We start from the raw sequence: 25,016 nt of genomic DNA, 5'->3' as shown, positions 1-25,016 counted from the left end.
CTCCCCTGTGCAGCCAGCTCCCTGTACGGCCTCAAACTGTTGACAGATTGTATTTTGAGCTGGATAAAGTGAGATGAGTTTAATTTGGTGACAGAGCTATAGTGACTCATGACTCTTCATGACTTTTCTCAACTTGTTATTTATTTCACAACCAACATTTAAATAACACATAACAGCACATTTCTCTCAGCGTGACATCCTGACAGCAGGACATTGTCAGGCATGTTCAGGTGCGTCGGGGTGGGCAGGCGTGGCCGACCCGGCGACAGTAGCAGAATGCATTGTAGAAACGGCAGTAGCAAGTGTCGCAGGGGTCGCAGCAGGGCAGCGGGTAACCCAGGCAAGACTGCTGGTGAGGAATGCAGCGCCGCGGTGAACGCATAGCCCGTCCCTGCACCTGCACGGAGGCTGACGAGTCCTGGAAACACAACAGGTGTACAAGTCAACCACTCGTCTTAGCTCTGTTACCTCCTTTGTGTCTCGTTAAATCAGCCACACCCACCTCATCATAGGACCCTGTGTCAATCAGGAAGTGATCCTCCGCTGAGTCGACAGATAGAAGGGTGGGGTCACGCATAGGGTCAGGGGCGTGGGCTCTCTCTGCAGGACGCAAGACAACAGGAGAACAGAGGTCATGTGACAGGGATGTGACACAATAAAGACTCTGTGTGTGAACGGTTCTCAGTGTATAAACCTTCACTGTGATTAGACGGGTGTACTGACCCAGGTCAGACAGGTAGGCAGGGTCAGGGTGGCGACCGTCATCTAACTGGAGGTTTCCGTGGACCAGAGCAGAGGAGAGATGCAGCAGACTGATGGAGTAGCAGCAGAGCAGCACTGAGCCCAACATCCTACCACCGTCACAGATGAGGAGGAGGAAGAAGAAGAAGAAGAAGAACCTGCACCACAACTCCCACAGTCCTCTGCTTCTCCACAAACAGCTGTTAACAGGGACAAACACACAAAGGTGAGCAATCAGCTGTTCATCAGCTGCCTGAGTTATCCAGGCATTAATCTTCACACAAAAAAATACACACATCATATACACAATGTACACACAACACAACATATACACACATCATACAAACAGATACAGCCCATGTTCAGGCGACGTTCAACAGTCAGATCCCGGTCGTCGATGTTTAACTGGAGACTCTATACCTGGACCTGATCTGTTTCCTCCTGAACTTCTGGAGATCAGTCATTCATCACAACATGCCAACATCAAACATCAAACATCAACACAGCCTTCCGTTTAAAGCTGCTGCACGCTGTAAACATAAAATTACAGTAACAGAAGAATCTGCATCAGAGAGAGAAAGAGAGCGAGAGAAAGAGAGAGGGGGGGGTGTAGAAGTGACTTACCTGTTGCTTGCTGGCACTGTTTCTCTCTCTTTCTCTCTGAGGGGATGACAGGAGCTTTAAAGACCCCGGAGAGGAAGGAGGTCACATGACCAGCAGGGGTGGGGGTAGGGGTGGTGCAGGGCATGGCCACCCTCCTCTCTGGGGTCTTTAAAGCTCCTGTCATCCCCTGCGTCATTCATCTACACTCTTTGACCTTGTAGAGAAACATCAGAAAGTTTGTAACGTGTCATTTATCCAAGGGTCAGAGGTCAGTGTCACAGCTGAAAGGTCTGTCATTAAATTATGCAAATTTCCCAAAATGTGCTTGTGAGGATGTTCAATAGGACAAGATACACTGAAATGATAGTAGCACCTGAATGTATATAATCCAGATAGATGTATGGAGTTTAAATATTATTCCTGTCTTTAACTTTCATTTATTGGTGGTTTTCCCTTCATTATATCTATTTGACACCTGTTCTATCCAGACTGTCGAGGTGGCTCTACAATAACATGAGGACCGATTGAGTGAGGAGTCTAGTGTCGTACTGTTCATAGTTCATATATATTGACAACAAAGTCTCTGAAGAGCTGCAAACTAGATAAGTGTCTCTGAATACCACTGATCTTCATTGGCGTACCAGTCCACATGGCCTAATTTGTGAGAGTTCTTCAGCCTAAACTGGAATAAAATCCCATACAAGAAGATACTTCGCAGGAGGACTTGTGAGTTTTACCTGTGGTCAGGTCAGTATGGACTCTGTCAGTGATTCATGTTCTCACTCGTGTTCATTAATCTTCTCTCTGTCCCTCAGCTGACTTCCTTCCTCTCTGTTGGACAGAACGTCCTCAGTCATTAACCCTGTGTTGGTCGGAGCTCGTCTCACTAATGTTCCTCGCTCTGGATGGTTAGAGACCTACCTCATCCTCCTCATCCTCTCTCCACAAACATGTCTGTGATTCTCTGAATTATGACATCACCTCTGCACTCTATTGATTATAGCCAATCAGCTGGAAATCCCTCTGATGAATTTGTTTGTCAGAACAACAACAAACATCTCACACACGTCCTGTCTCAACCTGACCTTGATGTTCCTCTGTTGGGCTGTTACCATGACAACGGTGAAGGCTTCACTATCACCTTCCTCCTTCACTTCACCACTTTCCACCACCAAACAGTCTCCAGACCTGGATCAGGCAGAACCCAGCAGATTCTGCAGGAAGGACGGTGATGATGGTGGTGATGATGATGACGATGATGATGATGATGATGATGATGATGATGATGATAATGATAACGATGATGATGGTGATATAACGGTGCGTCCCAGGCAGGCTTTTGAACCCGTAAGTCACGACTTCAAGTCACCAGTTACGAGTTTGTAGCGTTCCAGGCAAGTTACGAGTTACAACTGGGAGTAGATCGATCTAGTACGAGTTCACAGGTGGGAAGTTACGAGTTTGACTGTATGGCTACGTTCCAACGGGTAACCATAGGAACAGGTCGGAAAAACACGAGTTACGGGTTGCCTGGAACACACCATTAGTGACGGTGGTGGTGGTGGTGGGGGTGATGATGATAATGATGATGATGATGATGATGGTTATGATAATAATGGTGATGATGGTGATGATGATAATGATAATGATGATGATGGTGATATTAGTGGTGATGATGATGATGATGATGATGGTTATGATAATAATGGTGATGATGGTGATGATGATAATAATGATGATGATGGTGATATTAGTGGTGATGATGATGATGATGATGATGATGATGATGATTGTGTATGTAAAGATGGTGTTGAGCCCTGTCAAAGATAAACTTCTGTTACCCTTTGGTTTCAGACAGTTTCTATTCTATTCTACGATGGTGATGATGATTATGTTATTAATGTTGATGAAAATGATGAAGATGATCATGATGGTGGTAATAATAATGACGATGATGATAATGTTTTTGACAATGTTGATGATGATGATGATGATGATGACGATGATGATGATGATGATGATGATGATGATAATGATGATGATGAAGATGAACTGCCCAGTATGGGTGTCTCCCTGTAGGGACATGTTGACTCTGGTGCCCTCTGGTGGTTTTTGTCTGAATCACACTGACTGATTGAGTCTCCCTCACTGAACACATGACGGCTGAATGTCGGCTAACCTGTCTGATGAAGAGTCAGAGTGAGGTCTTCATCACCTCTGTCCTCTTCCTCCTCCTCCTCCTCCTCCTCCTCCTCATCATCATCAGTTACAGGGCTCTCACGCATTTCAATAAGTGGACATGCTCACATGACATTTCTCACGCTTAGAAGTAATAAAACTCCCCGCACTTAAATTAGTAGCCTACTAATCCATGAATGAATGACGTGAAGGCAGTTTGCTCTGCTTCCATCCATACAGCCAGCTGTCTTTAATTAGCGATCAATCAGCCAATCGGAAAAAATGTAGCTATTTCTTGCTGCGCCGGGTTAAATCTGAAAACAGGTTTCCACAGCGCTGCAAGCACGCGCTCCACGAATGCTCTGAATGCGCGTGCATGCACGTTGCACACAGGTCGCATCAACCATAGATCTATATCTATGGCATCAACGGCCAACTCTGGTCGTCAATGCATTTTCCCATGATCGAGTATGAAAACAAAACCTGACAGGACAGCCCTGAGCAGTCGAGTGACAGACCAACCCCTCTCTCTCTCTCTGTGTGTTAACAAGACAGACACGCCCTCCATCAGCTGACTGGTCGATGCTCTCTCTCTCTCTCTCTCTCTCTCTCTCTCTCTCTCTCTCTCTCTCTCTCTCTCTCTCTCTCTCTCCCAGACATCACTAGTCAAACACAAGCGATGCTCTGCTCCTGTCATCATCCGACCCGGAAATCAGGTGTAGTCTGACTGACGGTGACCCTGCAGCAGGGTCCAGTCCGGAGCTTTCGACCATGGTCTTCGAGTCTCTGGTCAGCGACCTGCTCAACAGGTTCATCGGGGACTACGTGGAGAACCTGGACAAGTCTCAGCTGAAGATCGGGATCTGGGGAGGTGAGTGTCCCCGCTGCTAGCTGGCAGCTGCCGCAGCGACGGGCCAGACTGGCTCCACAAACACCGCACTTTAAAACTCAGCGCTGTCTTCACCGCCACCGACGCCCCACAGGACGAGGCTGGGGGTCTACCGCCGGTGCCCGTCGTCTGGTCGTAATGTCGGCTTTGGTCTGAACAACAAACCAACCCGTGTTTCTTTTTAATGTGAACTTTAGTCGAGGCTCCGCCGCTGCTCCCGTCGCCACAACACAGGCGGAAGAGAGCACGTTGTCGTGTTATTAAACATGAGGTTGTGTTGATTAGAGGGGTCTTTGGGCCTAGTAAATATTTGTCGTTGTAGGAAATGGTCGCAGTGACTTGAGAAACTATCCAGTCACGTCGTTTCAATGTGACATCCTCCAGCAAACTCCTTCACTTTGAATGAGCAGATGTTTGGACGTCACACAGAGGCAGTAATTGGGCCAACATCACGAGTAAACAACCCCTCCCCGGTCCAACCACATACCCCCACCCCCCTCTTCCAACCACACTGTCATCACACCAGGAAGTGGATTCAGAGGAAACAGGATGATGGATAGAATCTGAATTAATTGATACAAACATGATTAATAATTAAAAACATGTTTATCCCAGTTTGTTCCACCTGTAATTTAACTCCTTCTTTTCTCCTACAACAGGAAATGTTGTTCTGGAGAACCTGAAGGTGAAGGAAAACGCTCTGGTGAGTCTTGTACCTGTTCACCTGTGGGAGGAGCCAGCCAACACAGACAGATAAATAATCATCTACAGTGCTGCTGTGGGAAAGTGAAAGTGTGTTTGTGTGTTGCAGAGTGAGTTTGATGTTCCCTTCAAAGTGAAAGCTGGACAGATCGGTGAGTAATGATCTGCATCACTGGAGCTGAATCACCAAACACAAACATTTGACAACTATCCAATGTAATGTGATGTAACTACAATGGATCAGCCGGTCTGTTGTCTTGTGTGCATCGACCACGAGGACTCGATCCTCAGGACTATGGCAGACCTTCAAAATTAAATCAAATTCTTCACACTTATAATAAAATTAAGTCTAGATGTAGAATCATGTACAGACTGGTCATGTGACAGAAGAGTCAGGGAGTATTTTGACATCGTCATCATCAGCGTGTGTGTGAGAGAGAGATTAGACTGCTGCTGGCTGATAAGACCACATGTCAGTTAATGGCTGTTTGAGGTTCAACTGATTAATTTTAGAAGAAGTTGAATAAGAGTTTAATTCAGATTCAGGGCTGCCACACATAAATAAAAGTACAGAGCTGTCACCTGAGAGTCTCACCTGTTAGTCTCACCTGAGAGTCTCCCGTGTGTTTCAGGGAAGCTGACCTTGAAGATTCCCTGGAAGAACCTCTACAATGATGCTGTGGTCGCGACACTGGACGGTCTGTACCTGCTGGTCGTTCCTGGAGCCAGTAAGTGACCTTTTAAACTCTGGTCTCAAAGGACAGTTGTCCATGTGTGTTGGTGTTCAGACAGTCCCATGTACCACACCTCAGGACAGATCAGCTAATCTCAGACAACCAAGTGTCTCTGTCAGGTGACATGGTCTGATACAGGAAACATCAGGGCCTTAACATTCTGTACTGTGATGACCTCTGACCTGGGGCCAGTCCCGACTTTGAGGACTGTGGTTCCAGGCTCAGAGCTCATTACTAATGAGTGAGTCTTCACTGACAGGTGCTGACTGGCTGGTATGGTCTGGGGGCGCGGCTTGTTGTACATATTGCACAGTGTATCACATGAAGGAGGGTGTGTGTGTGTCTGTATGTGTGTTGCAGCTGGATCTCAGCTGAAGACAAGTCCATATAATGGTGAGTTCTCATGTTCTGGTTCAGTGGGGTCTCTCTCTCTCTCTCTCCATCCGAGCTGCATGAATATCCACATCAACTCTGTCGTGTAGCTCTGGTTTAGTCTGTTGGTCTCAGATGCTCTCTCATTAGTTTCTACTCTGATCCTGGAGGTTTTGCTGGTCCTGGTCCCAACGACACTTCTCATCCTATAGATCATTGCTAGTCTGGAGCAGGGTGGAGGTGGGTGGAGATTTGCTATAAACCAATCAGACTACAGGTGTTGGTGTCAGTGTCCAACTCTGGACTGTGATTCAGAGTGACCTCTTGACCTCTTCCCTGGGACTGAAGTGGCTGCTGACCCGACATGTGGTTCTGGCACCAGTTGGCCAAACACAAACTGGACACAAGACACATGAAGAGTAAACTGTCTGTTTACCAACATAGCAAACAAGTTTCTTTTCGCAGGGAAAACCTGTGGGACAGCAGGGACAGCGTTGGACAAACTATACTCGGCACTTCCTGTAGCCAGTTTGACCAACAGGTGTTTAACTGCAGCTGCACAGGTGTTAAGTAAAACTGTTGTTCTTCATTTCTCCTCAGCCATAAAGTTCGATGCAGCGAAGGAGGAGCGTTACCAGCAGGAGGCCAAGCAGAGGGAGCTGCAGCGCATCGAGGAGGCGCTACAGCTGGCTGCACGAAGAGGTGAGACAGGCCCACCTCTGGCCTTGGATCTCACACTGACCCCTGACTGACCTCTTTCACCTGAGCACTCACCTGGTGTTTGTGTTTCTTGCTTCCCCTTTGGTTTCTGCTGTTGTGACCGATACACACACACACACACATACGCGCACACACACGCACACAGGAGCCTGTTCAGCTCAGATGTCATAATAAGACCACCTGTGAATTCTGTTAGGAGGGTCAAATCAATGTCTGGACTGATCAGGTGTGTTTACACCTGTGCAACATGTGAATACACCTGATCCAGACCTGATCCCCACAGACTGATGAGGTGCTGACAGGTGGATGGATAAACAGGTCAATGTATTAACTGCCTGTCTTTACTGTTCATGCTGCGTTTGCTGACAGCATCTCAGTCTGGAGATCTGCTGTTCGGCCTGGAGAGTGTGGTTTACAAGGAGCCGCACAACGGTAACACACACACACACACACACACACACACACACACACACACACACACACACACACACACACACGCTCAGGTTCACATCCCACCAGACAATGTTGCTGCTTCCTGCTCTGTATGCATGAGTGTTTGTGTGTGTGCGCATGCGTGTGTGATGCTCTGCTCTAACTTCCGTCTCTCTCTTTAACGCTGCCAAAGTCACTAAAGGACTTAAAAAACACAAAAAGCACAAAAAAGGCTTGAAGAAGCTGAAACGATCCAACGACAAATCAGGTAAGTGAACAGTAAGTGATGAGACGTTCTGGTTTACGCATGTTCACCATAACTGCAGACATCAGTAGAGGGGACGGTCCTTCAGAGGACGTGAAGAGAGTTGCAGGTCCTTCAGAGGACGTCAGTAGAGTGAGTGGTCCTTCAGAGAGCGCCAGTTGAGTCCTCGTCTCAGGTTTCCTCCTGGTTTCTGTTGGTTTCAGAGAAACCTCAGGAGGAGAAGAAGGACACGTTTATGGAGAAACTGGCCACTCAGGTGATCAAAAACCTGCAGGTGAAGATCAGCAGCATCCACCTGCGCTACGAAGATGACGTGAGTACTGATCCAAGTTCAGCTATTAGTCGAGGTCCAGGTGTGTAGAGTCTACAGTGGTGTTGTGACAGACAGGTGAGTTGTATCTCACTGTCAGTGTGACTGATGTGTTTCAGTTGTCAGACCCTCAGCGCCCCCTGTCTATGGGAGTAACACTGTCAGAGCTCAGCCTGCAGGTAACACAAAGACACACAAACACACACACACAGAGTTCCTACCTGTACCAGGCGTTACTGACCTGTTGCTGTTCCCCTTCAGACCACCGATGAGAACTGGAGGTCATGTATCCTGAATGAAGCAGCAAAGATCATCTACAAGGTGACGGACGCTCTGCTCGCTCTGTTTACCTGAGCCTTTCTCACCTGCTCATGCCTGAGGCCTGGGGGCTATTGCACAAAAGTGGAATTAAGATATCCAGGATAAGTGAAAAAGCCAGGCTCGACTAAGCCTCCTCTGTGAATCCTGCCTCAGTCCGTTGCATGTTTGCTGATCCAGGATGACTGAGGGTAGATTCGTCAAACCAGGTGTAAGTGATTCAGATCAGAGCGCGCACACGGCTTTCTGAAACAGACCATGGTATCGGTCACTAATTTACTGATGAAGAAGCAGAAAAGACACACGCTGCAGCAAACCTTTCAGGGAACGAGCAGCTGCTCCTGCCAGAAGCTCACGAGTAGGTGATGGTTTAGTTACAGCCGCTGTCAGAAAAAAAGCCAGAGAGTCAAAAGCAAATCAACTGAATGTGTAAGTGAAAAACCATACACTTTCTAACAGTGAAAGGTAATAATTACAATTCAGTTCGTCACTTAACATTGTTTCCAAATAAACATTTGTATACTTGTGTAGCAGAGTTAAATAATGTAAAACAAATATGGTCTAATAGTAATTATCACAGTTAATGGAGCTGGCAATAAATCCAGGTCAAATATAAACTGTGACTCTACTGTGACACGCCTTTTATAATCTGTGTTGCCGCGGTGATAAAGGTGTGTGAGTAACACCTTTATCACCGTGGCAACTACATAATCATTTCTGATGGTGCAGTAAATTGTGCCTTTATTCAGATATTCAGGTGTTTTAATGAGCACTAATAAAAATTAGATTAGATGTGCCTCCCTGGTGCGTCCGCTTTCGTGCAACCGAGTCCCGACTAAATTCAGCCTGGAAAACCGGAAAATCCTCGCTTAATCCGCTATCTTAGTTTTGTGCAACAGCCCCCTGGTCTGCTACTTTAGCAATTAGCTGCTTGTTGCAGGTGAACCTGTGCAGGTAATTAAGGTCCAGTTGTCTCTGTGTTGCAGCTCGGCCGTCTTGACTGCCTCTGCGCCTACTGGAATGTCAACAGCCCCATCTTCTACAAAGGATCATGGGAGGACATTGTGGTGAGTCCATGCTGGCTTTTTGTTTGTCTGTTTCTAAAGCAGAACATCAACAACAACAACAACAACAACAACAAGGGATTGACCCCCCTGCGACCCCCTCTCCCTTCTCTGTAGGATCAGCTGAAGAGTGGGATCAGCACCAAGGACCGGCAGCTGCCTCACTATCAGTACAGTGAGTCTCCTTCAGTCAGTCCATGATCAGCTGATGTGTGATGTCATCAGGCTGCACCGGTGTGTGTGTGTGTGTGTGTGTGTGTGTGTGTGTGTGTGTACCTGTGTGTGTGACCAGAGTTTCATCTGTGTAGTTTTCAGGCCCATCTTCGCCTCGGCTAAAATCTGCATCAACCCAAGCGCTGAACTAGAACTTAAGTCTCCCAAAGTAAACCTTCACCTGGAGGTCCAGAACATCGCCATAGAGATGACGAAGCCTCAGGTGAGACTAAGACAGACAGGTGAGATGCCAGCATAACCACAGTGCAGTCAGTGCTGTGTTGTAACTGTCCCCTGTGTTGGTTCTGGGTCGTGACGTCCTCTGCAGTACCTGACCATGTTGGAGCAGTTGGAGTCTATCGACTGTATGGTGAAGAACGCCCCCTATAGGAAGTTCAGGCCTGAAGTCCCTGTTCGCACAAACACCAAAGTCTGGTGAGTTTAACGATGGTCCCGTTGGTGCCAACAGACACCCTCACCTGAGGAAAGGTCATGGGGTTGTTAGAGGATGGTCCCTATCAGGAGGGTCTACCAGGGGGTGCAGCAGTCTTCCGTTGGAGTTGTAGCCCTGTTGAGCCGTCTTCAGTCTCTGACGTTCTGGGCTGTGCTTGTTTCCGTTCCTCTGTCAGGTGGAGGTACAGCTTCAACAGCATCCTGGAAGTCCAGATCCGGCGCTGCAGCCACATGTGGTCCTGGTCCAACATCAAGCAGCACCGTGAGAACCTGAAGGCCTACAGGACCGCCTACAAGACCCGACTACTGAATCAGAGCAGGCCCAGTCCAGACACAGAGCGGCAGATCCAGGTGCGTCTGGACGAACACATACACGTTCACGTCCACATGAGCATGCATGGTGAATGTGTACAAGGTCAGGGATTAGAGAGAAGTCGGTGGTCAGCTCGAGGTCAGGGTTCGGTGGAAGCGACCTTAGTCTGACCTGGTCTCTGCTGTCTGTCTCCTCCAGGATCTGGAGAAAGTTCTGGATGTCTTCAACATCACGTTGGCCCGCCAGCAGGCCCAGATGGAGGTAACCACGGTGACACTAGTCTGGGGTGTCCATACTAAGACCCGACTCCACGTTAACACGTGACCTCTTCTTTGTCCAGGTGATCAGATCTGGGCAGAAGGTGGTGGCCAAGAAGGCAGCGGGGGGTCAGAAGCAGGGAGGGGGTTTCTTCAGCAGTTTCTTCGGGAGGAAGGCCAAGAAGGAGGAGCAGGAGCAGGAGGAGAGCAAGGAGGCAGAGAGTAAGTGACTGTTCATACTGATCCATAAACAGCTGGAGTGCCATCAGTGCGAACTAAGACCCTCCTCTGTGGTGCTCAGGTTCTGGACTGGATGAACTCCTGACGACCGAGGAGAAGGAGAAGCTCTACACTGCTATCGGCTACAGCGGGAGCTCCCACAACCTGGCTCTGCCCCGACAGGTACGCTCACCTGCTGACGTCCTCTGACTCATCCTCCAGCCCCTTTAGGAAACACCTGACACTGTGTCTCTGTTCCAGTATGTTGCCGTCGTCGTCACCTTCCAGCTGCTGAGGACGTCTGTGACGGTCAGAGAGCAGCCCGACATCCCCGAGATCCTCAAGATCGAGATGCTCGACCTCAGCACCAAGATATCTCAGAGACCTGGAGCTCAGGCTTTCAGGTGAGTCCACCGTCAGCCGAGTCCACTGTTCGGTGTTAGAGTGTGTAAAAACATTGGTGCATTTGATGTGAAACTCCGTGTGGTCCTGCAGGGTGGAGGCGGCGTTGCAGCACTGGTATGTGACTGGTTTACAGCAGCAGGGGACGGTACCCTCCCTCATCGCCTCAGTAGGAGACTCCTCCTCCTCTCTGCTCAACGTTGTGTTTGAGTTGAACCCAGAGGAGAGCGCCGCTGACCAGCTGCTCAGAGTGCACTCTCAGCCGGTGGAGATCATCTACGACGCGGTAAACAGCTGATGTTCTGAAATGTCAGAAGATCCACCTGCAGGAACAAGTAATGACGTGAGGTCCTGGTTCTGCTCTCTGTGTCGTCTTGTTCTCCAGCTGACCGTGAACAGTGTCGTTGACTTCTTCAAGACAGGGAAAGGTGTGGACCTGGAGGTCCTGACCTCGGCCACGCTCTCCAAGCTGGAGGAGATCAAAGAGAAAACCGCCACAGGTTAGATTCACAAGATCAAAGGATTTAATGTTTTTTTAATCCTCAGAGGACCTGAGTCTGAGTCTCAGAGGGTCTGGATCCAGATCTAAAAGAGTTTTCGCTGACTCTGGGCATCAGTGTCCAGACAATGAGGCCCTGATAAAGAACAAGAAGCTAATTGGTTGTTTCTTTCTCATGTCAATGAAAGTGTGACTCCATTGGGCCAGATAGTTCTGGAGCCAGTAGGTGGCAGTAGTGGACAGTCTTTGCTCTGGTCGTTGCAGGTTTGTCTCACATCATTGAGACCAGGAAGGTTCTGGACCTGAGGATCGACCTGAAACCGTCTTACTTGCTCCTCCCAAAGTCCGGTTTCTACAAGGACATGTCAGAGCTGATCATCGTGGACTTTGGCAGCCTCCAGGTCTGTGTGTGTGTGATTATTTGTCTTTCTGTGTGTATGCTTATTTGCGTGTATGTGTGTGTGATTATTCGTCTGTGTGTGCGTCTGCAGTTGCACAGTGTCGAGCAGAGCGCCGTGGCCTTGTCCTCGTCCACCTCTCCCTCTTTGGAGGAGATCATGGACCGAGCGTATGAGAGATACAGCGTGGAGCTGAGACGAGTCCAGGTGCTCTACAGCAAGTCAGGTACACACACACACACACACACACACACACATAGTTGTTACAGATGTCATGTAGTCATTTGTTTGGTGTTATTTAAAGTGAAACTGGAACATTGATTTATTTGTTAATACCTGCAGTGAGACGGATGAATGAATGAATGAATGAATGAATGAATGAATGAATGAATGAATGCTTTATTGTCACTGTACTAACAGTACAATTAAGCCATCACTGATGACACAGCAGGCCTCTGTGGTATGTTATCACATTACAACATCTCCCTCTACAAGTCCATGTTTCTGTAGGTTGTTAATGAAGTTTTGGCTTTTGAATTGTGCAGGTCTTTTTTTTTTTACTTTACTTACAGTAACATGAGCGTATTGTACTCAGGTAATCTTCAGATTATTGTGTCATCTCACTGCTCCCATGTGACACCCAGAGACAAATGAAACCTTTATCTGTTACAAAGCATTTTTGCAGTTGCCCTGGACCAAACCATACACAGATGACCTGAAACGAGGCCAGTGAACTGAACGGGAAGGATTTTTTCATGAACCTTTCCAACGTTGTGTGTTGACTCCAGGTGAGGACTGGACGTCAGCTCGGCTTCAGGGCTCCTCCCTCCAACACATCTTGCAGCCCATGGACTTCACTGTGAACCTTGCCAAGTGCATGGTGGACAAGGACGCCAGGATGCCTAGGTAAATGTCGAACCAACGTCGTTTCACTCACCTGTCCCCTGTCCACTCACCTGCCCACTCCCCTGTGTTCCAGGTTCAAGGTGTCAGGTGAGCTGCCCCTGCTGCACATCAAGATCTCAGACCAGAAGATACAGAACGTTTTGGAGCTTGTCGACAGCATCCCCCTCCCCAACATGGGCTCCTCCCCCTCCACTCCCACGGAGAAGGTACACTTCAAGTTCCAGTTAAATCTGACTGGGGTGGCTCAGGGTAATGCAGAGGGATATCAGGACTTCATATCTTCCCTGATGTCTCCATGCTTCTCTGCAGGTTCTGTCGTTGGCTGAGGTCCGACCACAGGGGCTTGGCCTCCCACCCTCCCTCCTTGGTACCATGGAAACAGGTCAGAGCTTCTTGTGATCCGACTGGCTGATGAACACTGGTATTGTTTCCTACTGTGATGTTCTCTGGTTGTGCTACTTTGAGACTCAGATTGTGTTTCTATGTCAGACTCAGACGATGACACCAGCGGACGCTCCTCGGACGACCTCCAGCGTTTGGCTCTGGATGAACTCACCGATGTTCACTTCACCTTTGAGGTCACAGAGGTGTGTTTGTCCCTCTTTTCAAGTCAGATGGTCATGTGACTCACAGCAGGTGGGCGGAGTAAGGGAGTAAGTCAGAGTGCAAGTCTGACGTATGTGGTGCATTCAGGTGCTGCTGGAGCTGACCCGGCAGGTGGACCAGGAGAAGACGGTCCTGTCCTTCAGCATCTGCCAGCTGGGTGCTGAGGGGAAGAAGAGGAGCTTCGACCTGAGCATCACCTCGTACCTGCGCAGAGTCACACTGGACTACTGCGGAGGTGAGACCCGTTCACCTGACCTATCTATGAGCAGGTGGTCAGGGGGCGGAGTTTTTCCCCTGTGACCAGTCAGTGGGCGTGGCCTATTGTAACTATGTTTTACTTTTCAAACTGATTTAGATGACAGAAAGGAACCTCTGCACCTGGTCAGGTCGTCAGAACAGCAGGACTCCAACCTGCTGAGGGTGGAGTTCATCAAGGTGAGCACATCACCTGTACTTCTCTTTCAATTGTGCTGCTGCTTTTTACTTTGTATAATAATGGTATGTTTGTATTTTTTTATGTATCTGTGAAGCACTTTGTGAGACTTCTCTGTGAGAAGTGCTATATAAATAAAATACATTTTACTTACTTACGTGTCTGCACACATACACACACACACCACTGAAGCTGACAGTGTGTCTCTGTCGTCACAGGCTGACCCCTGCGGCCCCAGCTTCCAGACTCTGTTCAACAACACGGAGCAAACACTGAAGGTGGGTGGGGGAAAGGTTTCCATAGCAACGGCTGTGTGTCTGTTTCATTTGAATCTGCTTGTCAAATGGTGAATATTTCAATATTTCAATGAACTGTGGACAAACAGGAAGGGAGTGACCCTGGTCTGAGAGCGGGAGGAGCTAACTCTGGTGACTTGGTGTTTTCCAGGTGGAGTTCTCTTCTCTCCACTTCCTCCTTCACACCAAAGCTCTGCTGTCCACCATCAGCTACCTGAGCAGCGCCCTGCCACCGCAGCTCACCGCCGCCCGCGACCAGGACTCAAGGAAGCAGGTGGAGAAGACAGAACAAAGCCGGACAGGTGAGTCCAGACCGGTGTTCCTCAGGTCAGTCACCCGGTCTGTGAAGTTGTCTGTGTCTGACAGGAAGTGTCTCCTCCTGCAGCGGCTAAAGGAGCCAAAGATGGCGGCATCTTCACCTTCAAGCTGTTTGCCGTATTGGGCTGTTTCCAAGTGGAGGTGTGCGACGACAGCGGCAGCATCGCTGACATCAGAGTCCAAGGTACTGACACGCTACACAGCAGCAGATGGGATCAGGTGAGACATCATGAACTAACTCTGCCCCTCAATGTCACCGCCCTGCAGGAATCGATGCATCGGTCTTGGTGCAGGCAAAGGCCACGGAGGTGTTTGCCCGACTCAGAGACATCGTGGTCACAGATGTCGACCCCAGGACCGTCCATAGGAAGGTGTGGCCTGCAGATGCATCAGACCTCCTCCTGTCTCAGTCGCTTCCCACGCTGTAGACAGTGATAACCATGTGATACCTTCTCTGAAAGCTGATTGGGTCTCGTTGCAGGCCGTGTCCATCGTGGGTGAGGAGGTGTTCAGCTTCAAACTGTCCCTGTTTCCCGGAGCGACGGAGGGGGAGGGCTACAGTGACATGTCCAAGGTGGACGGGAAGGTCACGCTGCGTCTGGGCTGCATCCAGATTGTCTACCTGCACAAGTTCCTCATGTCGCTGCTGGTCAGAGCACACACACACACACACACACACACACAATTGATCAGTATCAGTTTGGTATCAGTCTTCTTTTCTCTGATCGGTTCAGACTGAAAAACCTACACTTACTGTAAATATGACTGTAAACTCTCCATCCCAGCAATGACGATGAAGATGAGGATGATCACAGCTGTGTGGGTTTAGTCACAGGGTTCTTCTTCTGGTGGGGAAAAGTTTGTTCTGTCTTTGGTTTTGTCTGTGGCTCTGTGGTTCTGTCTGTGGATCTGTCTCATGTTGATGTATTTGGTTCTTTCAGGCTTCTTGTTGCGTTCAGTGTCCGTCAGCGGATGAGGTACGAGCTTAGAGCTCAGCTCTGATCTCACCTGCTGCTTTAGCTTCACTCACCTTCAGCACCTCCATCACCTTCATCACCTGTTGTCACATTTGGATTCATCCTCTCTTTCCTCCTGTTGTTAGTGCCAATGTTCTTAAAACCTTAAACTCCGCCCATCTGAGACGAGCGTGTCGGAAGAAAAGCTACTGGCAGGTTGCGTTTGAGTCTGCTGCAACAGGTGGAGCAGAAATAGAGGGATGAAGTCAGAGCTCTCCTCCTCCATACGTGCTCCGCATCTCACACAGCTGCCATCATTAACCTCTCCCCCCATTCACACCGCCATGCCCTCGTCAGTCACATGAACTTTGCCTGTGACCTCACTTCCTGCCTTGAAAAAAGTTTTGAACTGAATGAATTTCATTGTTGTTTCCTAAACCTCTGGAGCTGCTCTCCTGCTCAGGTCAGGTTCAGAAGAACCTGTTAAAGTAAAAATCTGAGGCTCATGTGACTCCTCTGGAGGTTTATGAAACAGAAATTAACCTGTACACTCCGGTTGGTACAGTGAACGCCTCACAGTGACACCCCCACTCCCATCTCTGTGTGGTTTCTCCTTTTGTCCTTCAGATGTTTGTTGACAACTTCCAGACAGCCAAAGAGGCTTTGAGTGCCGCCACGGCTCAGGCTGCAGAGAAAGCAGCGTCCAGCGTCCGAGACTTTGCCCAGAAGAGTTTCCGTCTGTCCATGGACATCAAGCTGAAGGCGCCGCTCATCATCATCCCCCAGTCTTCCACCTCCCGCAATGCAGTAGTGGTGGACCTGGGTCTGATTACGGTGGGAAACAGCTTCTCCCTGCTGCCTGCTGAAGGTTTCTCTCTCCCAGCAGTGGTGGAGAAGATGGATGTGAAGCTGACGCAGCTCAAACTCTCCAGGTAACAACTGGACCAGTGTCATGGTGACCTCTGATCTCTGACCTGTTGACCGATGGCAAACTGAACAGAAGCAGCTGTTTCTCCACAGAACAACAAACTGAGCTGTTGTTCTTCTTGATTGTGATGAAGATCCAACTGAGACAGAAAGCTGAGTAAATGTCGAACCAATGTCGTTTCAGAACCATGCTGACGTCAGGCTCCTCTCAGCTGGATATTGAGATCCTTCAGCCAATCAACACAGAGCTGCTCGTCACCCGAAACCTGGCTGCTTCCTGGTTCACGAAGATCCCGGGAGTCCAGGTCCAAGGAGTCCTGCGATCGCTCAACGTAGGTGTCCTCTGTGCTGTGGCTGGAGCTGAGACTGTCGGTCAGACTGAGACATGCTTCTGTGCTGTGTTTCCATTAGATGAGTCTAGGTGAGGAAGACCTCGCTGTGTTGATGAAGATCCTGGTGGAGAACATCGGGGAGGGAAGTAAAGAGCTCAGCATGGACGTAAAGAGACAGGTGGCTCAAGGTAAGAGCATCATGGGAAGATTGAGTTAGGACTGATTGTGTCCTTGATTTTTCAGTCAAATGTGAAATCGATCTGTGTGGAGCAACTGACCAGACACTGATACCACCTGTCCTGTCTTCTCAGGGAAGGCGGAGATTGCCGAGCAGCAGGTGGTGTCGCTACAGAGGGGGGCTGACGTGATGCCTCACATCAATGGAGTCCCGACTGAAAACACCGTCAACGTTCTTCTTAACTTCGAAATCGAAGAGGTACAGAGTCTGAAACCCGCGACAAGTCCTTCAAGAACATCAGAAGAAGAACCAAAAGCTGAACCCCACGTGGTCCTCGTGGTCCCGTAGCTGCAGGTCTGGTGATGAATTATTAGTTCTCATCTACTTCATCTACTCTCTTGTCAAGGTGCTGCTGACCCTGAAGAAACCCAAAGAGGTCCAAGAGTCGCCTTTCCTGCTCTTTCACGTCGCTCACCTGGGAATCGACACGAAAGTCAGGAAGTACGACATGTGTGCTACCATGTACATCAACAAGATCACAATGAAGTGTCTGGAGTTCAGAGGTGAGTCCTACAGAAAACTAGGGTGTCCTCGAGTGGTTCCTATGGTGTCTTATGGTGGTTTCTACTCTGTCTAGTTGTTTCGATTTCATTCCTTTGATTTCATCCTGTCTCAGATTCAAGTGGCGAGCCGTTGTGTCTCATCAGTTCTTCAGTGGAGTCCGGAGCTGAATTGCTCAAAGTGCAGTATTTCAAGGTGATGACATCACTAAGTCACAGTATATGTTACGACCTGCGCAGGTGGACTGTGATTGGTCAGAGCAGTGACTAACCTGATTGTGTGCTCTCAGGCTGACCGCTCGGGGCCCAACTTCTCCACCACCTACAAGAATACCGAGCAGATGATCAACGTGAGTGACAGTCGATCCACTGACACACTGACACATCATCAGGTTTCATCTGTTCATACAGTGACCATGTAGAAGTCTGTGGGAAATAAAACCCAGTAAAAATGACTCTGACACAACAAACTGATTATTGGCACTTTCCAGAAGGATTGAGTAACATCCCTGAATAAGGATGGAAAGCCTCATGAATGTACGTGAAGTCGTAACGCCACATGTTGTTCAGTTGTTGTGTACCTGCTCCCCAGGTGACCTTTACCTCGCTGGATTTAATGCTCCACACCGAGGCTCTGCTCTCAGCCATCAACTTCATGTCGGCCGCCCTGTCGTCAGGCAGCGTGTCGCCTGTAGAGAGAGAAACCAACTTGAAGACGGAGGACAAGACGGTGTCTGCCAAGTCCAGTCAGTACAAAACACACAAACACACACCAAGCCGGTGAAGTATCTGATTGTTCAACTAGAACCTGTTAGCATCTTCATGGTGGTATTTCGTTGTGTTTCCCGTCAGCTGCCCTGGTGTCACCTGCAGACTGTGAGGTCATCGACCTGAAGGTGGTGGTAGCACTGGGAGCCTTCAATGTTTTGGTCTGTGACCAGAGCTGCAACATGGCCGACATCAAGATCCAAGGTAGGGTCAGGTAGCAGCTGTTAGTCTGTCACCACTGAGCCGACCTCAGTTAACTGACTGGTTCTGTCCTTCAGGGATTAACGGCTCTTTAGTGATGCAAGGACCTCAGACACACATAGCAGCACGCCTCCGAGATTTCATCGTTCTCAACGTGGATCCCAAAAGCATCCACAAGAAGGTGAGTCAGCTGTGTGACCTCCACTCACCTCAGACCACCGTGGAACGAGGCTTTGAGTGGTCCTACCTGGACTAACTGTGTTCTGTAATGAGTGCTGAGCCATGTTGATCTGTGGTGACTTCCTCTCCTCCAGGCCATCTCCATCGTGGGGGATGAGGTGTTCAGCTTTGCAATGAGTCTGACTCCCAGCGCCACAGAGGGCGCTGGTTACGCCGACACGTCCAAGACGGACGGCAGTATAAAGCTGAACATGGGCTGCATCCAGATGGTTTACCTGCACAAGTTCGTCACATCTCTGTTGGTGAGTCCTTGTCCTTAATCCGCAGCTTCTTCCTCTCCTTTGGCTTTTATTTCACATCTGTTCATGTCAGTTGTATTGGTTTGATTCCTCCTCACCGATGACAGTTAGAGCAACCATAATGTTTTCAGATCATCTCTCTCACTCTCATGGATATGATGTGTCAGGGATACCTTGAAGGAGCTTTTTCACATTTGGTACAAACAAACATTCACTCTTTTGGTTGCTAAAGGTCAGAAGTCAAAGTTTCAAAACACGTTTAAGCCACAACTCAAGATTTCATCCCAATCATTAAAATTTGGCAACAGGACGTGAGTGGAACTAGTCTGAGACTCTGGTTCAATCGTGCCTTAAAAACGGTTTTGATTGATAAAAATGTTTGTTTTTTTGGGGGTTTTTTTTATTCAGAACTTCACCAGCAACTTCCAGACGGCTAAAGAAGCTCTAAGTGCTGCTACGGCTCAGGCCGCCGAGAAGGCAGCGTCCAGTGTCCGAGACTTTGCCCAGAAGAGTTTCCGTCTGTCCATGGACATCAACCTGAAGGCTCCAGTCATCATCATCCCCCAATCATCTACCTCCCATGATGCACTGGTGATGGACCTGGGTTTGATCACGGTGGGAAACAGCTTCTCGCTGCTGCCTGTGGATGGGTGTCCGCTGCCGGCTGTCATCGACAACATGAATGTCCAGCTGACGCAGCTTAAACTCTCCAGGTGAGTCACATCGACCCTCTGCTGCTTCTACTCATTCTGTCAGTATGAGTCCAGACAGAGACACCTGTTTCCTGTTGTCCTCCAGGACCTGTGTAGACCTGGTCCCAGACCAACCCCACATCGAGCTGCTGGAGCCGGTCAACTTGCACTTGAACATCAAGAGGAACCTCGCCGCTTCCTGGTACAAGAAGATGGCGGCTGTGGAGATCGATGGCGATCTGAAACCCATGAAGGTAGGAAGAGGAGCTGTGTGTGTGTGTGATTTTCTTTGTTGAAGACCACATCAGACCAGTACAGGAGCATTAGGTCTGTTGAATCTCTGATCTCTGTCTGAATGTTTCTGACTCCAGTTCTTGTCTTTACAACCAGTCCACTTGTAGACCACCACAGGTACAGTCTTTTCTGATTGTCTTTGTCTACAGCATCATCGTTTCTAGTGGTTGGACCCATTAGTCTCTGTAGGCATCAGCTCCAGGACCTAGTTTTGGGCCAGACCAGCAGTTTGCCCTGTTCCCTGTCTTTGTGCCGAGCTAGTCTCAGTTCAAGCTGATGGACTTTTGCAAACCAGGGCAATATATACTATACTATTCTCCGCCCACAGGTGGAGCTGAGCCAGGACGACCTGAAGGTACTACTCAGGATCCTGACGGAGAACCTGGGAGAGGCTGGCAGCTTGGAGCCCACCGCCCGAAGACAAGAGGGGGCCAGCCTGCAGATTCAAGTGGGCGGAGACCCCCCATCAGGTCTGACACACGCATGTTCACACAACTAAGGTCATGTGTCTGGGTTGCTTTGGTCATGTGACATGTGTGTCTGCAGGTGATGCTGGGATGTCGACTGTGACCAGTGATGATGAGGCTGATGAAGACCTGGAGTCCCTGAAGTTCAACCTCAACATCGAGGCTCTGGGTCTGGTTCTGTACAGCAGCGACCCAAAACTGGTCAGTCACGTGAAGAATGAAAACCTGGTAGAAATGAATGAGGGTCGGGGGTGGGGGGTGCTTCAGGATCAGCTGGTTTTGGGCCAGTGGTTCATGATCAGCTGGTTTTGGGTTTGTGGATCCGCTGGTTCTGATGTTATTGATTTGCAGATCAGCTGGTTCTTGTATAACTGGTTCAGAGTCGGCTCCAGCTGACTTTGATATGTTTCAGGTTCTAGTTCAATGGCTCAGCTGGGTCTGGTATGTTTCGTCCGATCTGGTCCAGGTTCAGCCTGGCGGTGTTTGTAACTGACCGTTGTTCCTTCTTCCTGCAGCCACCAGACCTCCAGCACCAGCAGCACCTCAGACTCGGGGAGTTCACCCTCCACCTGCTGAAGACCTCGGGGCGGGTCATGGCCCACGGCAGCATGGAGGTGACCACCATCCTCACCTCCTGTACACTGGACGACCTGCGGACTGGCATGGAGAGGGTGACGTCACGGTAACAGGCCCCCGCCTCTCTGCTCTCTGATCAATTGTTATCCCAAAGCATGTTTATGAACCCAGCCTTTTGTTGTCACGGTTACAGGATGGTGAGGCGAAGGGACGAGGACAGCTCGGAGACGATGATCGACGTGACATATCGACAGAGGGGTGGCGAGCGGGAGCTGGTGGCCGTTCTGCAGAAGCTCTACCTGTGCGCCAGTGTGGAGTTCCTGATGGCCGTGGCAGATTTCTTCCTGCAGGCTCTACCACAGAACGGTGCTCCGACTGCCACCGCTGCAGCCGGTGATAAACTACCCCTGAGGCAGACCGCCGAACCTCGGGCCGATGCCAGGACCGGTAAGATTGACACCTGAACACAGACACAAAGGAGTGGAGGTGGTTCTGCACCGAGACTAGTTTCGACCACTGAGGTAAAACACTGGTCAGTGGTCAGGCCTGATTTCCTAAGATCCCAGATAAGGGGCACTAAATTTGCCTGCTCCTGGTAAAATTTTGCATGTTTGGTTAGCACACTCAAAACGGGTGATCTACTAAGAGTAACCCCCTGAATGACAACACCCGTAAACCGCAGTATTTAAATGGAGAAACACCCATATTTGCATATTCATTAAGGCAAACATGCTTAATGTATTGCGAGTGCTATGTTGCCTATTAGAGAAAGGCAATCCTCGGTGTGTCCGGTTAGTAGATCAGCTTCAACATGTGTTTGCACACGTTTTTCACACGCAAACCTTTAGTAAACCGGTATCCTTGGCGAGCAATCTGACAACCTCATGTCGTAGGTATTTTGGTCAACTTTCAGATGACTCGTTCACATCATGTTGTCACAGCCTGCAGGGGCCTGCACCTGTCCTATAAACTGCACTTAGACCGCTAACACCTTTTCTTGGTGATCTGAATATGACAGCATTAATGCATTCCTCAATGAGACACAACAACAGGGGTTGTTCTACCTATCTGATGATTCTCTGCCTCCTCCTCAGCAGGTCCGTCCCTCAGGACTCGTCTCCGGGCGGTGGTCGTGGACCCGGAGGTGGTGTTTGTAGCCAACCTGATGAAGGCGGACGCCCCCGCCCTGGTGGCCTCCTTTCAGTGTGACTTCAGCCTGCAGGAGGAGGACGATGGCACCCAGGACATGAGAGCCAACCTGAGGGAGTTGAAGGTCCTTGCCTGCCCCTTCATCCGAAACCAAGGGGACAAGGCTGTCACCACTGTAAGATCATGTCACCACATCGGCTTCATGCGTTCCCTCATTGTCACTGATGTTCCTCATCTATGGGCTCTTTGCACAGCTCCACTACTTCCTGAACTTAAGGCTGCTCCTTTGTTTCCTGTCTTACATTATTGGACAGACACACCTGGATTAATCAGATTGTCCAATAATGGAAATAAAGAAGCCGCCTTAACTTCAGGAAGTAGTGGAGCTGTGCATAGAGCCCATTGGCACAATTCAGGTGTAGTGAGAGGCTCAAACAGGCAACACTGAGGGCCCATTAAAGAGCAAGTGAACCCATCACCTGCTGTTACTCATCGGTCTTTCTTTGTCCCACAGGTGTTGAGACCCTGCTCAGTCGCATTGGAAACCAAAACCCACCGTGCCCGCCCCTTGAGTGGCTCTGTGACAGTGGAGGAAGTGATTGTTAAGGTGCGTTCACTGACCCAAAGACAACATGTTTAAATCAGAACCACATGAACATGAATGAATGTAAAGACGAGCAGTCAATGAAGGCGTAACCAGCTTCTCCGTCCCACAGATCTCTCCCTTTATCCTCAACACCGTGTCGACCATCACTGCTGCCATGACAGCGAAGCAGCGTGACGAGCAGAGTCAGGTTTCTGAGCCCAGTGTGGGCGACCTGTGGTCCGTCATGAACATCTACAACTGTAACTACTGGTTCCTGGGGGTGGAGCCTGCCTCGGAGGTCACAGAGAGCTTCAGAGAGCAGGATGGTCGTAACGAGGGCGAGAGCTTCACCGCTGAGGTCAAGGTACCGGGACATCTAATGTGTCTGAGCCCTTTAATTCACAAACGCAACTCTTTCCTGTTGATGAGGTGTCGTTGCCCCCCAGGTCGTCCAGGTAACACTGGAGTCCGGTCTTGGTCATCGGACTGTCCCTCTGCTGCTCGCCGAGTTGTCCCTCAGCGGGACGGCCAAGAACTGGACGTCTCTGCTGCAGCTGACAAGCAACATCACGCTGGAGGTGAGAACGACCTGTCCCTGTCATCCTTGTCCTCTCTTCTCACTTGTCTCCTTACCTGTGTCCTCACCCGTTGACGCCTGCTGTCTCTGCAGGTGAACTACTTCAATGAAGTCCATGCAGTCTGGGAACCTCTGATTGAACGAGTGGACGGAGGCAAACGAAGATGGAACCTGGAGCTCAAGGTCAAACTCTCTAACTGCTGTTTCTGTCTCTCTCCATGATTAATGCCAGTGTCACAGTCTGGGTGAACTCCAGGAGCAGTGACTTGTGGTGGGCTGCTGTGGGCAGCAGTGTTTGCAGAGCTGCAGTGTTTGTGTGGAGGAATATGATCATTCACCCGGTGGGAAAATAGAACCAGCAGAAAGAACTGGAACCACAGCTATCACTTTAAAGGGGAACTATGCAGGTTGCATTTCTGCTGTTTTGCTAACCTTCCTCCTGGCCATGTGCATTTGTTTACAACAAAGCTGACAAGAAATCAATCAATAGAGCGGTACATACGTTATATATCATATACGATGTTACGACATGTGTATATGTGTAATATTATCCGTCATAAACATAGACTGTAAAAAATATGGACGTAGCACCCGTGACGTCACCCATTGGTTTTGGGGATTCGTTTTTGTGACTCAAATATGGCGGCCTGAACAGCGCCATGTTGATTTACCGGCTGAGAACCCGCCCACTGGCCTCGAAGCAGCTGTCCACGGAGCTGCTTGGACCTGTCACTCAACGTTTCCGTGCCCTAATTGGCCAGAGTTTTAACCTAATAACAGTAAAACGGTAGAGTAAAAAAAAAATTCACCCCCCTCAGAGTGTGTGCGGGGGTAGAAACTATCGATTGAGAAAAAAAACGTGCTGACACCAGGCTTTTAACATGTTTATTGAGGATGTAAAGTTGGCGATTTTAACATGGGGGTCTATGGAGAATGCTCCCTTCTGACACCAGCCCCCAGAGGAAGCCGGGGGGATTGCAGTTTTTTGAACGCAGAAGTGAGCTTCACTTCTCAGACCGACAACTGCCCCCTTGGTCATAAACAAGAGATTACGAGTTACGTGGAGTGCAGAGATGAGAACTGGGACACTGGGGAGGCTCCGATCTTGCAAGGTTGGTTTTCAGCAAAGAGACGCGACGTGGAGGACAGAGTGCCTCCATTCTCCCTGTGACAAGTTGCAAAGCTGTTATATTAAGGTAAACATGTAGCAGCATAGGTAAGCTACAATTCCTACATAGTTCCTCTTTAATGTGTGATGACGTGTCCCCCCCCAAACAACTGCTCTGTGGTCACACCTGGTTTCAAAACCTCACTGTTGTAATTTGAGTCACAGCAGCCAACATTACCTGATGGTTCATCATCCCACTGTGAGGCTGGGAGCAGCCGGTTGATGGTCTGATGACCTCACTGTTGTCATTTGTCCCTGCAGGTAAAGACCAGTCCAGTCCAGGACAAGAGTCCAGTCCACGGAGACGACTTCATAGTTCTGCCTGAACCACGCACATCTGTCAGCATCTGCTCAAAGGACACCATGAACATCACTGTGTCCCAGAGCAGCCTCAACGTCTTCTACCACCTCAGCAAGGTACTGCAGCAGTGACATCATCACACCTGTGACCCGACCTTGCCAGGT

At 49.3% G+C, this 25,016-nt stretch overlaps 2 protein-coding genes across 11 annotated transcripts in view; one reads left to right on the top strand and one right to left on the bottom strand.

The window, feature by feature from the left end:
* Nucleotides 1-205: 205 nt before the first annotated feature.
* On the bottom strand, nucleotides 206-906 carry agrp (agouti related neuropeptide). Its single transcript, XM_085773128.1, has 3 exons — nucleotides 724-906; nucleotides 503-600; nucleotides 206-418 (listed from the first exon to the last, which is right to left on the bottom strand). Exons 1-3 carry the CDS (start codon nucleotides 848-850, stop codon nucleotides 227-229), a joined length of 417 nt encoding a protein of 138 aa, XP_085629254.1. The 5' UTR covers nucleotides 851-906; the 3' UTR covers nucleotides 206-226.
* Nucleotides 907-4,177: 3,271 nt separating this feature from the next.
* vps13c (vacuolar protein sorting 13 homolog C) overlaps nucleotides 4,178-25,016 on the top strand; it is a 37,056-nt gene continuing 16,217 nt past the window's right edge. For 2 of the 10 annotated variants that reach the window (XM_085767899.1, XM_085767943.1), the window contains exons 1-58: nucleotides 4,178-4,393; nucleotides 5,071-5,114; nucleotides 5,223-5,265; nucleotides 5,746-5,841; nucleotides 6,820-6,921; nucleotides 7,309-7,371; nucleotides 7,565-7,639; nucleotides 7,840-7,949; nucleotides 8,066-8,125; nucleotides 8,208-8,267; nucleotides 9,251-9,331; nucleotides 9,446-9,503; nucleotides 9,637-9,764; nucleotides 9,870-9,976; nucleotides 10,171-10,345; nucleotides 10,506-10,568; nucleotides 10,648-10,786; nucleotides 10,866-10,966; nucleotides 11,045-11,187; nucleotides 11,279-11,471; nucleotides 11,571-11,685; nucleotides 11,949-12,085; nucleotides 12,176-12,308; nucleotides 12,871-12,988; nucleotides 13,062-13,194; nucleotides 13,298-13,370; nucleotides 13,478-13,575; nucleotides 13,682-13,829; nucleotides 13,950-14,029; nucleotides 14,246-14,305; nucleotides 14,475-14,625; nucleotides 14,709-14,825; nucleotides 14,909-15,012; nucleotides 15,123-15,290; nucleotides 15,583-15,618; nucleotides 16,225-16,529; nucleotides 16,709-16,856; nucleotides 16,936-17,044; nucleotides 17,168-17,292; nucleotides 17,441-17,597; nucleotides 17,711-17,790; nucleotides 17,885-17,944; nucleotides 18,187-18,340; nucleotides 18,447-18,566; nucleotides 18,641-18,744; nucleotides 18,878-19,045; nucleotides 19,451-19,755; nucleotides 19,841-19,988; nucleotides 20,357-20,498; nucleotides 20,575-20,696; nucleotides 21,011-21,177; nucleotides 21,265-21,518; nucleotides 22,169-22,395; nucleotides 22,735-22,827; nucleotides 22,937-23,170; nucleotides 23,253-23,384; nucleotides 23,477-23,566; nucleotides 24,813-24,968. In XM_085767899.1, coding sequence (XP_085624025.1) covers nucleotides 4,294-4,393; nucleotides 5,071-5,114; nucleotides 5,223-5,265; nucleotides 5,746-5,841; nucleotides 6,820-6,921; nucleotides 7,309-7,371; nucleotides 7,565-7,639; nucleotides 7,840-7,949; nucleotides 8,066-8,125; nucleotides 8,208-8,267; nucleotides 9,251-9,331; nucleotides 9,446-9,503; nucleotides 9,637-9,764; nucleotides 9,870-9,976; nucleotides 10,171-10,345; nucleotides 10,506-10,568; nucleotides 10,648-10,786; nucleotides 10,866-10,966; nucleotides 11,045-11,187; nucleotides 11,279-11,471; nucleotides 11,571-11,685; nucleotides 11,949-12,085; nucleotides 12,176-12,308; nucleotides 12,871-12,988; nucleotides 13,062-13,194; nucleotides 13,298-13,370; nucleotides 13,478-13,575; nucleotides 13,682-13,829; nucleotides 13,950-14,029; nucleotides 14,246-14,305; nucleotides 14,475-14,625; nucleotides 14,709-14,825; nucleotides 14,909-15,012; nucleotides 15,123-15,290; nucleotides 15,583-15,618; nucleotides 16,225-16,529; nucleotides 16,709-16,856; nucleotides 16,936-17,044; nucleotides 17,168-17,292; nucleotides 17,441-17,597; nucleotides 17,711-17,790; nucleotides 17,885-17,944; nucleotides 18,187-18,340; nucleotides 18,447-18,566; nucleotides 18,641-18,744; nucleotides 18,878-19,045; nucleotides 19,451-19,755; nucleotides 19,841-19,988; nucleotides 20,357-20,498; nucleotides 20,575-20,696; nucleotides 21,011-21,177; nucleotides 21,265-21,518; nucleotides 22,169-22,395; nucleotides 22,735-22,827; nucleotides 22,937-23,170; nucleotides 23,253-23,384; nucleotides 23,477-23,566; nucleotides 24,813-24,968 — 7,212 coding nt within the window. In that variant the 5' untranslated portion in view covers nucleotides 4,178-4,293. Of the gene's footprint in view, nucleotides 4,394-5,070; nucleotides 5,115-5,222; nucleotides 5,266-5,745; nucleotides 5,842-6,819; nucleotides 6,922-7,308; nucleotides 7,372-7,564; nucleotides 7,640-7,839; nucleotides 7,950-8,065; nucleotides 8,126-8,207; nucleotides 8,268-9,250; nucleotides 9,332-9,445; nucleotides 9,504-9,636; nucleotides 9,765-9,869; nucleotides 9,977-10,170; nucleotides 10,346-10,505; nucleotides 10,569-10,647; nucleotides 10,787-10,865; nucleotides 10,967-11,044; nucleotides 11,188-11,278; nucleotides 11,472-11,570; nucleotides 11,686-11,948; nucleotides 12,086-12,175; nucleotides 12,309-12,870; nucleotides 12,989-13,061; nucleotides 13,195-13,297; nucleotides 13,371-13,477; nucleotides 13,576-13,681; nucleotides 13,830-13,949; nucleotides 14,030-14,245; nucleotides 14,306-14,474; nucleotides 14,626-14,708; nucleotides 14,826-14,908; nucleotides 15,013-15,122; nucleotides 15,291-15,582; nucleotides 15,619-16,224; nucleotides 16,530-16,708; nucleotides 16,857-16,935; nucleotides 17,045-17,167; nucleotides 17,293-17,440; nucleotides 17,598-17,710; nucleotides 17,791-17,884; nucleotides 17,945-18,186; nucleotides 18,341-18,446; nucleotides 18,567-18,640; nucleotides 18,745-18,877; nucleotides 19,046-19,450; nucleotides 19,756-19,840; nucleotides 19,989-20,356; nucleotides 20,499-20,574; nucleotides 20,697-21,010; nucleotides 21,178-21,264; nucleotides 21,519-22,165; nucleotides 22,396-22,734; nucleotides 22,828-22,936; nucleotides 23,171-23,252; nucleotides 23,385-23,476; nucleotides 23,567-24,812; nucleotides 24,969-25,016 lie in introns of all 10 variants that reach the window. The other 8 variants (XM_085767889.1, XM_085767935.1, XM_085767916.1 and 5 more) reach the window with 6 other exon arrangements.

Source organism: Trachurus japonicus, chromosome 3 (assembly GCF_045865225.1).
Source record: "Trachurus japonicus isolate A0001 chromosome 3, Traja_1.0".
Lineage (NCBI taxonomy): Eukaryota > Metazoa > Chordata > Actinopteri > Carangiformes > Carangidae > Trachurus > Trachurus japonicus.
This window is presented reverse-complemented; position numbering and strand designations above follow the sequence as displayed.